Consider the following 13,411-nt stretch of genomic DNA (forward strand, 5'->3'; position numbering starts at 1 on the left):
TCTCGAACCCGGGACCTCCCGGTGACGGGACCACTGCTCTACCGCTGAGGCATCGCGCCTCCTTCTTTCTTCCAATCTTAAAGACTATGTTGAGTTCCTTTAAATATAACAATTAAATTTGCAAGGTTTGTCATCCTATTCCATTCAGTTTGGAAGCCTATTAAGAAAACGGACGTAAATTTCCAACACGTATAACACCGTTTCAACATTTAACAATAATCTAATCTAAACATAATATTATAAACAACTTCACCGTCTAGATCAAATCCAAAATCTACATTCCGTCTTAAATAACCATTTAAATAAAACTCCACATCAAATCATCTATGTATATTTTCTCTCTCATCTTGCATTTCAGGATATGAACGAACCAGCAAGCTTTGTACATGGTTCGGTTGACGGATGCACAGAGAACACCTACGACAATCCACCTTTCATGCCTCGTAAGTAAGATCTATGAAAATGGTAAGGTTGATGAAAATAGCTGATAAAGACGGGGACTAAATCTGTGCCTTTTAACCAAAAACAAAAATCGATTTACAATCAATCGTGGAAATCTGTTGTATTCCCAATCGTGCTACAATGATTAGTCCTATCTTTATTACCATGCATACCACTTTATGTAACACAAAAGCAATTGTAAGTTAAAGGGATGGTTGAGTTTTGGTATAGAGGGCGCTACATAGAATAAATAAGTCTGTGAGATAATGCAAAACTGAATGTCAAATTTAAAGAGCTTACAGTTTAAATGACAAATTCTTTTTTGTTTGATCAAATTCGGTTCAGAGACGGCTGAAATATACAGTACATAAATATAACAATTTCAAAAAAGGTGTGACCCTACAAATATTCGATAGTTCTGAACCAGCCGTTGAAAGACAACAAAATGCTTCCACCCTGCAAACAGTTTTTTTTTAAATAGTTGTTGATGATCTCTCTATTTACTCATTAGTTTACCAAAAAATAACATGCACAGTTGTATCATTAAAAAGATGGTGGAAACCAATTACTTTTTAGAGAATTCCCGTGGTTTAAAGACTCTTTTGATTGTTAACAGGTTTATTACGAAGTCGCTTGTAATTTGTGTATACTTGTCGAGCATGGTGCAGTTATAACTATAAGTTTGTAATGTAATGGTGCCGATTTTGGTAACTAAAATTCAGTTTGACCCAAACTCCCGGGCCAAAATTACTCTCTATACAAAAACTAAACTATACAGTATATTGCGATTGATTAAATCAGATACGCTGATTGTAGATTCCTAGAGGGGGTGATATACAGATATTTGTCATGATGTGTTTCCACCCAGGTGTTAAATGGGTACCCGGTAGGATGCGACCGTCATTGTTGGTCAAACAGCTTGTGAGCGTCAAGTAACGCCCGGCTGGAATGCTCCCCAGGGAGTGGAGATTGTGCACTGAATCCAATGACCGGGGTAATAGTATATATTTGTAAAGCGCTTAGAGACATTTGTATTAAGCGCTATATAAAAATTAAACATTATTATTATTATTATTATTTCATTCATGCTAATCTAGAAATCTGGGGACCAACGATATACGACAAAACAATCTGCATGAATTCCGTACAGCACGTGACATACGGCATGAAGGACACCCATTACAACATGCACAGCCTCTACGGATGGAGTCAGACGGAGCCGACGCTACAGTAAGTTTACAACATTTTTGTGAAGCTTGGGAGTGGGGGCGCTTAACCCTAAGGGCTACGCCACCCTCCAAGGCGCTATGTCAATGACAACCACATTTATTGGTTTTAATGCATTTATTGTCTCACTGTAGGACCATTAATCTAATCTAGGTATAGAATCATATACATAATGGGAAAAATATTAAGCATAAGGTCATTTCAACTGTTTAATTAAAGTCTATTTTCATGGAATTTCAAGTTGAATAGAATATTCTCCAAAGACGTGCAGCCCTATTAATCTTGATATCATCACGATTATGGCCAATGGATTGGAGATTGAAAGCCTATTGAATACTAGTGTACATATTTCTCAAGAAAATTCAATTTCTTCACCCCCTTTTTCCCTCCGATTTATCACCAGAGCGGCACAAGAGGCTACGGAACAGAGGAGTCTTGTCATCTCACGATCAACCTTTCCTAGCAGCGGCAAACATACCGGTCATTGGTTAGGAGACAATGCTTCGATCTGGCCTCATCTCTATTACTCCATCATTGGTAAATACATAAACAGACAGACAGACAGACAGATAGACGAACAGCCAAACAAACAATAAACGAAACAAACAAACATAAAACAACAGTCATAACAAATTATCAATTATAAGGGTCATTGGTTAGGAGACAATGCTTCGATCTGGCCTCATCTTTATTACTCCATTATAGGTAAATACACAGACGGAAAGACAAACAAATAGACGAACCATCTAACAAACAATAAACGAAACAAACAAACACAAAACAATAATTATGACAAATTAACAAATATAACGGCCACTGGTTCTAGGAGACGAAGCTTCCATCATCGGTAAACAGTTTTATTTTGTTTCTTCGCATTTTACTATATAAACGAAACTACCAATTGCATCACATCAAATCACAAACTATGTTTGACACCGATCACTTAAAATCTGTTAAATTCATTCATGAATGGGAATACCACTATCAACAGATTTGGTATCATATGAAAGACGATGACTTGATCTTTGACATGAATTAAAGAACGTTATCAGCACTCTGTTAAGATCCAGTGTATTCGGAATGCGAAGTATATTTGATAAAAACTCCTTTCGTGATTATCTCGTCACATTCTATGAAGCGGAGGAGAATTCTCTGCAAACTATAAAATGATTGTGTTCCGTTTATCCAAGATTCGTGTTTTAGTTTAAACGGTGTCTTTCTGTCGTCTACAATGCAAATAGAAATCCATGCATACATAAAATCCGAAGAATTAAACTATTCAAGGGCGGTTGTACTTCATAACTTAATTAAACAAACTATAAACGTGGTAACATTTGAGTTTCAGAGTATTTTTCCTCCTCCCTCTTACTCCTATCTTTATTCCAGGTATGCTGGAGTTCAACTTGTTTGGTATTCCATATGTAAGTAAACAAACTTGTATCAACATTTTCTATATTAAAAAAGTGTTAATAATGAACTGAGAAGATAAAAATGATTTCTGGCTAAACATATACCAACGTGAAACTCATCATGCTCATTGGGATGACTATACTTATTTATGATATATTTTTAAAACTTGCATTACGCTATTGATAATGTAACGTGCCTAATGCAGACTTTAAAAAAAATATGATTCCTTAAATAACAAACTGAAATAAACTCAAACGATTTGGGCCAAATCAAAACTCTGTGGGAAAGATAATAGTATATGTTTGCCTTTCGTTTATACTGTGTGTTATTAGCTTTGAACAGTACACGTTTCTATTTATTTCAAAATTTAATGTTTTTATATTCTGTTTTTTTATATTTTAATTCAGCTGCAAAATGTTTAGCATTAGCAAATAATGATGGTAAGAATGCATTTGAGGTAGATTCATTACATATTGTAACATTATTAATTATACATTTTTAGTACATTATCATTCAATGTGTATTTTTTAACCCAAATCTTTGTCCATGAGACAGATTGGTGCTGATATCTGCGGTTTCTTCGACGACACTAACGAGGATCTTTGTCGTCGATGGCATCAGGTTGGAGCCTTCTATCCCTACTCTAGGAATCATAATGGTCTAGGCAACATGGTAAGTCTGGATTTTAGGTCTCTCCTTATGCTACGGTCACAAAGGTTCGTACGAAGGATAATTTCGCACGAATCTCCCTGCGTTTCCATTGTCTTCCCGAATTTCCATTGTCTGTAAATCGTTTGTACGCGTTCGTAGCAGTTCGTAAGGGCATTTGTGAACGAGGCTTAAAAGCTGCGGTCAAAAAGGTTCGTACGATACGTTCGTACGAATCTCCCTGTTTTTCCATTGTCTTCCCGAATTTCCGTTATCTGAAAATCGTTCGTACGACGTTCGTAGCTGTTCGTAATGGCATTTGGGACCGAGGCTTCACTTATTTCTACATGTTCCTCCTGATTTCCTTTTTAATGGATGGGGAGGGCTAAAGCCCCTAAGCCCCTGCTAGATCTGCATTTGATGTGTAGGGAGTCCAAACATGTGATAGGTAAACCCTTATTGTTCACCAATATTCGTTTTTTCACAATTATTACAGCCACAACATCCTGCTCATTTCGGAGAGGATTTCGCCATTGAGGTTCGCGACGTGCTTCACATCAGATACCGTCTCCTCCCGTACCTCTACACACTCTTCTACCACGCCCATACTAAGGGCTCAACGGTAGTCAGACCTATGATGCACGAGTGAGTACTTTCTCCGTTTATATTCATTAATTCCTTTTACCCTTGTGGGCCCAGAAAAACTAAGCTAAGCACGACCGTGCCTTTGGTTTTCGCGGTTGATCAATCGTGCCATCAATAAATTGCTAAAGAATGTGTTGACTGAACGGAACAAAATGGACCTTCAAACCATGGACTGTCTAGTAAGTCCATGTTCAAACCGTCTGCTCAGAATTAGGTGGTCCAGTTTTTAAGCGTGTGTAGGATCATGATGATTGGAAATTCATAGACGTGGATCAATTGGGTATGTTTAATTACGTCTGTGACCGACCTTGAACGTCACCATCCGAAAAGACGTGACTCAGATTCGAACCTGGACCCGACTGGAGTCAGTTTGTAGGCTTAGATTAAGAGCTTTCCGTAGCAGGGACAGAACAGCTAGACCAAGTAGACGAACCTACATCTTTCATGCCTTTTGTATACGGAGGAAGTGTCATGCCGGTGTCGTGGTCCAGCGAATAAACTAGAGGACTGTGGAGCTCATGGCACAGGTTACGAATCCCTTTCGCGGCACTAATTCCCTTTGGCAAGACATTCATCTACAATTTAGGATTTGTTTTCTTCCCATTTCCTCTGGAATTAAAATTATGCGTTCTGTCAGCAAAACTGTTCATTCAGTTTGCTCTAGCCAATGATCATATATTGCCCATGCCCCTTCATACTGAAATGTTCTAGTTGCGTCCCTGACTATATTACATGCTTTGGTTTCTTCTTCAGGTTTACTTCTGATAGCAACACATGGGATATTGACAGGCAGTTCTTGTGGGGTCCTGCCCTTCTCATTTCGCCCGTCTTAGAACCAGTAAGTCAATCAGAAAGGCTTTCTTTTGTCAGCGGCGTAGCTACAGTGAACATGGGGTCACGTACCCCCACCGAGTAGAAGAAAATGAGAGAGAGAGAGAGAGAGAGAGAGAGCGAGAGAGAGACTGAGTGAGAGAGGGAGAGAGAGAGGGGGAGGGATAGAGATCGAGCAGGCAGCGTGAAAGGAGGATGACACACACCTACCCCTCCCGACACCAATAACCTCCGACACCTACATGGCCCTACTCTCCCACACATCATTTATAGACCAATTTCCAGGTCACCGGTACCCCCCTAAATGGCTGGAATCATACTATGCCCCTAAAGTACCGAAATATATTACAAGAGTTTTCCCGACTTTTGAATATTGTGTTAAAAAGCAGTGTCTTCTGTCTCTTTGTCTTTCTCTCTCTTTGCTCTAATTCTTCCCATTAAATCTCTTTCCTTCGTTTCTGATATTCGTTAGAGAGTTATATCTTAGTATACTGCAAGCATCACAAAACCTCATGTTGACAATGTAACCCTCTTCTACCTACATGCATTCAATATGTACTTAACACGTTTATTTAATTTCTTATATTTTCTTTTTATGTAGGAAACAACAAGTGTGAAGGCATACTTTCCCGTTGCTCGCTGGTACGATTACTATACTGTGAGTATAATGATATGCAACCATCAGTGAAATTTAGTCAACACACAAATAGGACCTGAAAAAGAACAATCATTATTAACCACAAATAATTTATATCTTCTAAAAATTATATTGATTTGAAAGGTGAAATTACAAAGTTATCTAAACTGAAAGTTTGTATCGCATGCAGCTGAAGGTAATCAATTTTTTTAAAAACAAATATCAGTATTTTGGGGGCAAGCAGTTGAAGAATAAGAATAAAAGGGAGGACAAGGAAATTGATTTTTGATACAGATATTACCAAAAATTATAAAAATAACATTCTTAAATTATTCAACTCTTAAAAAAGCGAATATGATCTCAATAAGCGCTTTACATAATTAGTACTACCCCGGTCATCGGATTCATGCTAGCCCGCACACAATGTATGCACAATCTCCACTCATCCGGGATTATTTCAACCAGGTGCCATTCTACAGAATGATGCTCACAATCAACAATGGCTTTCTCAACTTGACGGGTACTCATTTAACACCAGGATGGAGATTGGCAACTGTAGGGTATTATTCTGCCGAAGGAAGGTAGTTTCGTGAAAATACCGAAACAAACGATGATAACTCCTGTTAACACTGCCGATTCTACCTCATTCATTTAAACACATTGCAGTTTGAAGAAAGATCGTTGCCATTAACACTTAATCACTTTGATTTAATTAATAATAGGGCATGGAATTGTCATCGGACATGCTGGCCGTTGGTGGCGGTGTCATGCTAGACGCTCCAATGGACTACATCAACCTTCACGTAAGAGGCGGCCACATCATTCCGACCCAGAATCCGGACAACTCGACCATGTTCAGGTATTTGTGTAGGTTGCATGGTTTCGTCGAAAATAGCATTATGTCGCTATTGTCCAAGCACTTCCAAATGAGGACGCTTTGCTTCCATTTATTTCCACCCGCTGAGACAATATTAGGTGCCATAAAAGTAAAATAAATTTGTTCTAATATAAGAAGGCTTCAACGTTTTGACGATAGTGTATTCAATAACATTTTTTTTCTGGCTGTATGCAAGTGCCCAATAGGGCGATGCACCTACAAACCCATTGCCGTTTTCGAACAAGAGAATCTTCCATATTTTGTAAAACAGAAGTTTTTGTATAAATATCATCATGGAATATGGAGAGTTATTTCTGAAGGTGATAAAGGGCTTCGGTAGCTCATCTCAATAACAATTGGTTTGTGATATGCGATTACTGTACAAGGGGTTGCCCTTGCGGTTCGATAACTTCGGTGACAATCCCTCCAGGCTTAGGGTTAGGCTTTCCATTTTGTGAAGGGTTAGGTTTAGGGATACGATTAGGGTTTTAAGGTTTGAAGTCTAGAATTCGGATATTATCCACGTCCCACGAAGCAACTACCACCAGATCATTGCTTTATAACTTATTCGTCCGATTAATCTGTAGCACTATCAAACTGTTTGAAATTGACGTGATTTCAAGAGCATAGTATTTTCCGCACTATATTCAAATGTTATGCAAATGTATTCTCACTTGTTAATACAGTCGAAGGAACGAGTTTGGTTTGATCGTCGCCTTGGATAACGAGATGGAGGCTGGTGGTGATCTCTTCTGGGACGATGGTGAAACAATCGGTAAGTGTTTGTAACAGCTCAGAGTTGAACCTTAATAACGTATTATGCATTATGCATTGTGCATTTATATATTATTCGGTATACATATTATCCATAATGCACTACTCATTCTGTTTTACGCATTGTGCGTTTTTTATCATGCGTTATTCATTAAACATAATCATGAGATTAAAAAGGACCCAGCTGCAGCGAGTTGGCCACAGTTTTTTGTCATTTTGCTGCTAGCAGACAATGTTGCATTATCTGCTAAGGGTGCAAGTGAAATTCCCTTTTAATAGTATGTTTAAGTGCAATTTCGCTGACATCCAATTGACAGATGGCACCCAAGACCTACATATTTAAAAATTAACTGTTAATTTCATATTGATTGGAGCACTTAGTTTGATCATGGATTGTAGTAGGTCCATGGTTTAATGGTGTCAGAATTATGATTCTGATGTTAAAAGAAATCAATATTATTTGCAGCATAGACAAATTATGTAGAATTAACACAAGATGTCCTAAGGATTCTTAATAAATTCCTTATTTGTTAAGGAAATCAGTGCATAAACTTTAATGTGTACCACAACCAGTTTATTTTTTTTTCTGTTATATTTATCTGCATTCCAGTTATATGATGATGATGATGATGAACAGCATTTGTATAGCGCCATTTATCTGCAAAAGCATTCAAAGGCGCCTGGCTCCCTCAATATGCGCTTTGAAAGTAAAATTGTACTATTATTACCTTTGAAACATGTATTTTTCATCTTCATTTTGGAAAACATTTCGTTACAGTAATGTCATTGAATCAATTTAAAACTCTTCTTTCCCTTTTCCTTTCTTTTCTTTCTTTTTTTGTTTGACATGCAGGGACCATCATGAACGAGCAGTATTACATGTTCCACTATACATTTACAAATGTGAGTTTCTAAAAATCATTTATTAATTCCGTTGGGGAAAAGAGACAAATTAAAAAGGGATATTGCATAGCTTGAAGAGTAAACATCGATAACACATCTTCATATCTTGGTATTTTGGTATTCATTGACGAATTTGGACATGAAACTGTTTCGTGATTTGGTTTTGGCACATATGTGATTGTTTCAAAATCCTGTTCAATTTTACTTTTACTATCGCCCTGTCCACAATGTCCACATATACACGGATAAAAGGTACAACGACGGGTAATTTTGCTATGTCTGACGGAGAGGGATGTCCTATTCTTAGGACCAACTATTTTTCTAGTTCTCAGAACTCGACTTTTGTATTTGCTACATGAATTTGGTTATTATCTGGAGATTAAACTGAAAAGAGGGAGGGGGCTCAAGTAATGCTTTATAATTAATTCTCTTTACTTTGAACTCTAGAGTTGGTGGTTCTCACCTTTCGCCCCCTTTTACCTATGAGTGTAATCGCCTGTGTTTTAAGTGCCTCATTACAAACTCGTCCATTTACCTTCCATTCACCTGTCACCATTAATTGCATTACTCGTTGCTAGGAGAGACAATCCATAATGCCTGTCTAACCTAACAACAACTAAATTAGATGTAAATAATCTGTATCTTGACTTTATAAAAATGCAATGGTTCGTAACAGGTAAATGGAATAAAGATATAAATGTGTATTATATTCAAGACATTTTAAAATGGTCAATTTCAGAATATGTTGACGGCAGAGATCGCTCATTCTTATTCTAACTTAATGGACAATCTTGTGATGGACCACGTAATGATCTATGGCATGGATGAAGCGCCCTCTCGTGTTGTACTCACCGACTATAATGCAGTCACGGAAGCTACCTTTACGTTTGATCAGGTCAATATGGTAAGATTTCCTTTTTTTGAGCATTCTATTTTCAAAGTAAAGGATAACACATCTATTATTGTACTAGGCAATCAAGATTTATAGAAGTATTACAGAAAATGATGATAACAATAATAATGATTAAGATGAAAAATATTAATTAAATAAATAATAAATACAATAATACTAATAATAATGATGAACGTAATGATAGTAAACATGCATGTCCTATTTCGAAAGTTGATAATATGACGTTTATAGGCGCCGTTGTCCTTGCAACTTATAGGGAAAACATATCAAACAATACAAACAAGCACAACAAAACAAATGAAACAAACACATAGAAGCAAATAAAACGGCGTTTTGATAGTTGGAAGAATACCTGGGATCCCGTGACGCTATAGAAGCTTGTGATATGTAAGCGTTGTTTACTGCCAGATGTTGGAAAGAGAAAGAAAAGAGAGAGGAAGAAAGACGTAGAGAGCAAGAAAAATAGAAAGAGAGAGAGAGAGAGAGAGATAGGGGGAAAGGAGGGTAGGAGAAACAAAGAAAGAAAGAAACAGAGAAAGAAAGAGAGAGAGAGAGAGAGAGGGGGAAGGAGGGTAGGAGAGAGAGAAACAGAGAAAGAAAAAAAGAGAGAGAGAGAGAGAGAGAGAGAAGGAGGGGGGAAGGAGGGTAGGAGGGAGAGAAACAGAGGAAGAAAGAGAGAGAGAGAGAGGGCGATAGATAGATAACGCAATATATTTTTATATAGTGATCTAACCAATTCACTATTCTTTATTAACTGAACATTTAAATGCTCTTTGTCGTTCTATTACTGTAATTCTCGTTACTCATGCATTCGTAATGCCTATTTATTGCTGTCCATGCATTCTCATTTGATATTTGATGTAGTAGCCCTTGCTAAATATTTCAAAAACGAAGACGTCCAAATGATTGATATATCTAGCTATTTATGAAAATCTAATTCTAACCAAGAACTTGTCTCCCTCTTTAACCCACCCCTTGCAGGCTCTCAACGTAACCGGATTAAACCACGCCATGGATCTTGGGTTCACCCTTACCATCCTTTAGATCAAGAATGGTTGATACGAATTCAATGCTTACATATATTTATATCAGGAGTCGCTAAATAAATACCTCTTATTATTCCAATGATCTAGTTTTAAAATTATTGTGAGTGTAGACAAAGCAAAGTAAATTCAGTGGTAGGTTTTAAGGTGCATGCCCAGCTGTCTCTCTGCAACCCCAACTACATTATATCTTTAACTCTGCGTATCGGGTTTCGCTTTCTTACTTGTAATACAAGTTCTTTAATGATATTTATGTTCGTACTTTTAAATTGTATTGTTTGAACAGATGTCAAATATGTTGTCAAATTGAATGGAAGAAAATAAATGTTCATTTGAATTGAATTAAATTGAATTGAACCCCAGACCAAACTCTTGACCCAACCCAACTCCGATCCTAAAACTATCATTTAAGACCGACATGCAAGCCTAACCCTAACGCTCTATATATTTGACGACGTCGTACCCGGAGTCACTGTTGCTGAAGAAAACATTTGATCAGGTTTGGCCTGACAACGTGAAATGTATTGTATTTTTCTCTGAGGTCCCAAAATGTTATCATTATGGAACTTCTAGCTATTATTTACAATGCTATTTGTTGAATTTCAAATCAACATGGCTACAAATAATCATTACTGACATTTTCTAAAGTAGTTCAGAGAAAGAAAAAGAAAAAGAAACCACTTAGGAGTTGTGAGGTTTATTCAGCAGGCGAAGCGATGCCGGGTTACCACGGTGATAAATTAGTTATGGACTTTGCGCTTTATATGTACATAACTGTATGGTTTATTTTAAGTTTGTGATACAAGATTCAAGTTGCAACTTTTGTGTATGAATATTTTATTACAGACGAGGCATGTGGATATCAATTTTCTTCACATCATTAAATTATGTCTATAGGAAGTGTTAGTATCAAGCGCTATCCTAAAATCAAGTAAAGCTGGCACCAAGGCATAATGCTGTTTGATCGTATGTAATGTGTATTCAGTTGAGGCATTCAAGCATCATGAAATATATTATAATGAATTACTATTACAAAGTATTTTCTGCGTTCTTATTTTTGTATTCATGGATAATGTGACGATTAAGTTGTACTCATTGTAGGTTATTAGCTAGAATGATAAATATGGGAACTTGGGTCCTAAAAACGTAATGGCCACAGAAATTATGATACACTTAAAGGAGAGAATTGAATTGCAGCCAAGTTAAATATATTATATAATTGTGCACATTTTCTTTTTCCTTATTTTGTTTGTATTCAATAAGGGTAGGCCTACACGATTTTTTTTAAAATTCAGATGTATTATCTATAACTTCGATTGTCCAAGAATATATTAAACTACATGTTTTTTCAAATTATTTTTACAATCTTCGTTTGTGGAGTGCATGAAGGTTCCCATGGATGAATCGATTTGTTTATCACATTACTTGGTTAGAACTATGAGCGTCAGCAGCAACAACAAGAACGAGAAGGAAAAAAATTAAAACATTAACTGTACAATGAGCACACTTTTAACTCAAAGTAATAACATTAAATGGGAAGAGAATTCCCACCCCAATAAAGATATGATCCTCCGATTTTTCATTTTGTTTTCTTTTTCTTTTCTTCAAAAAACCACCATGTGTTTAAATTTGACATAATCCATTAAAGATGAAACAACCTATTTAGGCCGATTTGTACAAACAACAAATCCATATTTTCTATGATACTAAAAATATTCACTTAATTATTGATCAGCAATTGACACGAGTGTTACGCATGGTCGAAACAGACTAAACTTCGACCTTTTTCCGATAGAGATTGGGTTATCGTATTATTTGTCTAATTGCCCGATATGAACGTATTGTCTTTTCTATAACGATTGTTATTTCATATTCATTCGTCTATCATGGTTAATTTAAAAAACGGGAGAATGGGAAGAGGTACAAATTTGAAGAGAATCCACTGGAGTAAAACATCCTGTACTTCCATTAAACTCATTAGACTATCTGAATGTACCCTCGATCAAGAGTAAGGTGGGAATCGGTCAAGAAGAAATCTCTTACATTCAAATTTCGGATGAGTATGATGGGGATAATCTGTTTATAAAGTGAAGCAGCAGTTTGGGGGGGGGGGGGATCTATTCCAAATTGTGCTGTGCTATGTTGTGTGTGTGTGTGTGTGTTTTTTTTGGGGGGGGGGGGGGTAGAGGTATCACGAATTATATATTGGCATCAACTGACGTCCCTGTCTCGAACTGTTTGACAAAGAAATCTTTAAAGCTTCCCAACAATCTCTATTTCAATTTCAATTTATTTATGTTTCCAACAAAAAATTACAAATCAATTATAAACATTTACAACAAATGTAGAAATACACATTGGTAACAGAGGGGTCCACTCAAAAGCAAAGCTTGTACAAGTGTGAACACCTTAAATGATACTTAGGAATAATGAGTAATTAAATTAACATGTCACTAACTACAAAAGGCAACATAAAATTTCAAATTTGTCACGACAGGCATGCTGTTTTGTTTTTTGTATTTTTCCCTCAACAGTTTTATTAACATTATTTTACGTCATTCAGTAATAATGTAAACACCCGCCCGAAATTTTCCCCCGCCCCGCCTTGTATTGCAGGTCAGAGACCAACAATCTTATCATTATGATTTGATAAGGCGATTACTAGTAGTTAATAATTTTTGCTCGTCGAATGTGCCCTGTGCCGATAGTCATGTAGAGAGATCAAAGGCCGTATAGTAAGGCTGTTATCATCAGACTGATTAGGGGCATCACTCGAATATTTTGAAAGGGAAGGGGGTTTTCGGTGGCCTTACCCACTTCCCTACGATTAAAGAAAACATTCTCAGATTTAAGAATTGGCCAAACAGTTTTAAATGTTTGATGCGTATAGAGAATAAATTAATAAATATAATAACAAGAGCCAACAATTGGTTCTGATGAAACAGTTATGAAAGGGGTTGTTTCACACCTCCTCTTTCTAAAACGACGCCCCCCGACAGTGATCATAGTGCAATCCCTACCTTGATGCATCCGATGATCACATTATTCAGACGCTCATCAAG

General features: G+C 36.8%; 1 protein-coding gene across 1 annotated transcript in view; it reads left to right on the forward strand.

The window, feature by feature from the left end:
- LOC592667 (maltase-glucoamylase, intestinal) overlaps positions 1-11,388 on the forward strand; it is a 26,822-nt gene extending 15,434 nt beyond the window's left edge. The window contains exons 11-23 of the mRNA XM_030976499.1: positions 359-443; positions 1,539-1,671; positions 2,072-2,205; positions 3,055-3,089; positions 3,634-3,750; positions 4,223-4,371; positions 5,125-5,209; positions 5,804-5,860; positions 6,562-6,698; positions 7,403-7,491; positions 8,344-8,393; positions 9,133-9,297; positions 10,288-11,388. Coding sequence (XP_030832359.1) covers positions 359-443; positions 1,539-1,671; positions 2,072-2,205; positions 3,055-3,089; positions 3,634-3,750; positions 4,223-4,371; positions 5,125-5,209; positions 5,804-5,860; positions 6,562-6,698; positions 7,403-7,491; positions 8,344-8,393; positions 9,133-9,297; positions 10,288-10,350 — 1,299 coding nt within the window. The 3' untranslated portion in view covers positions 10,351-11,388. The remainder of the gene's footprint in view (positions 1-358; positions 444-1,538; positions 1,672-2,071; positions 2,206-3,054; positions 3,090-3,633; positions 3,751-4,222; positions 4,372-5,124; positions 5,210-5,803; positions 5,861-6,561; positions 6,699-7,402; positions 7,492-8,343; positions 8,394-9,132; positions 9,298-10,287) is intronic.
- Positions 11,389-13,411: the final 2,023 nt, after the last annotated feature.

The sequence above is a fragment of the Strongylocentrotus purpuratus genome, unplaced genomic scaffold, assembly GCF_000002235.5.
Source record: "Strongylocentrotus purpuratus isolate Spur 01 unplaced genomic scaffold, Spur_5.0 spur5_scaffold_9, whole genome shotgun sequence".
NCBI lineage: Eukaryota > Metazoa > Echinodermata > Echinoidea > Camarodonta > Strongylocentrotidae > Strongylocentrotus > Strongylocentrotus purpuratus.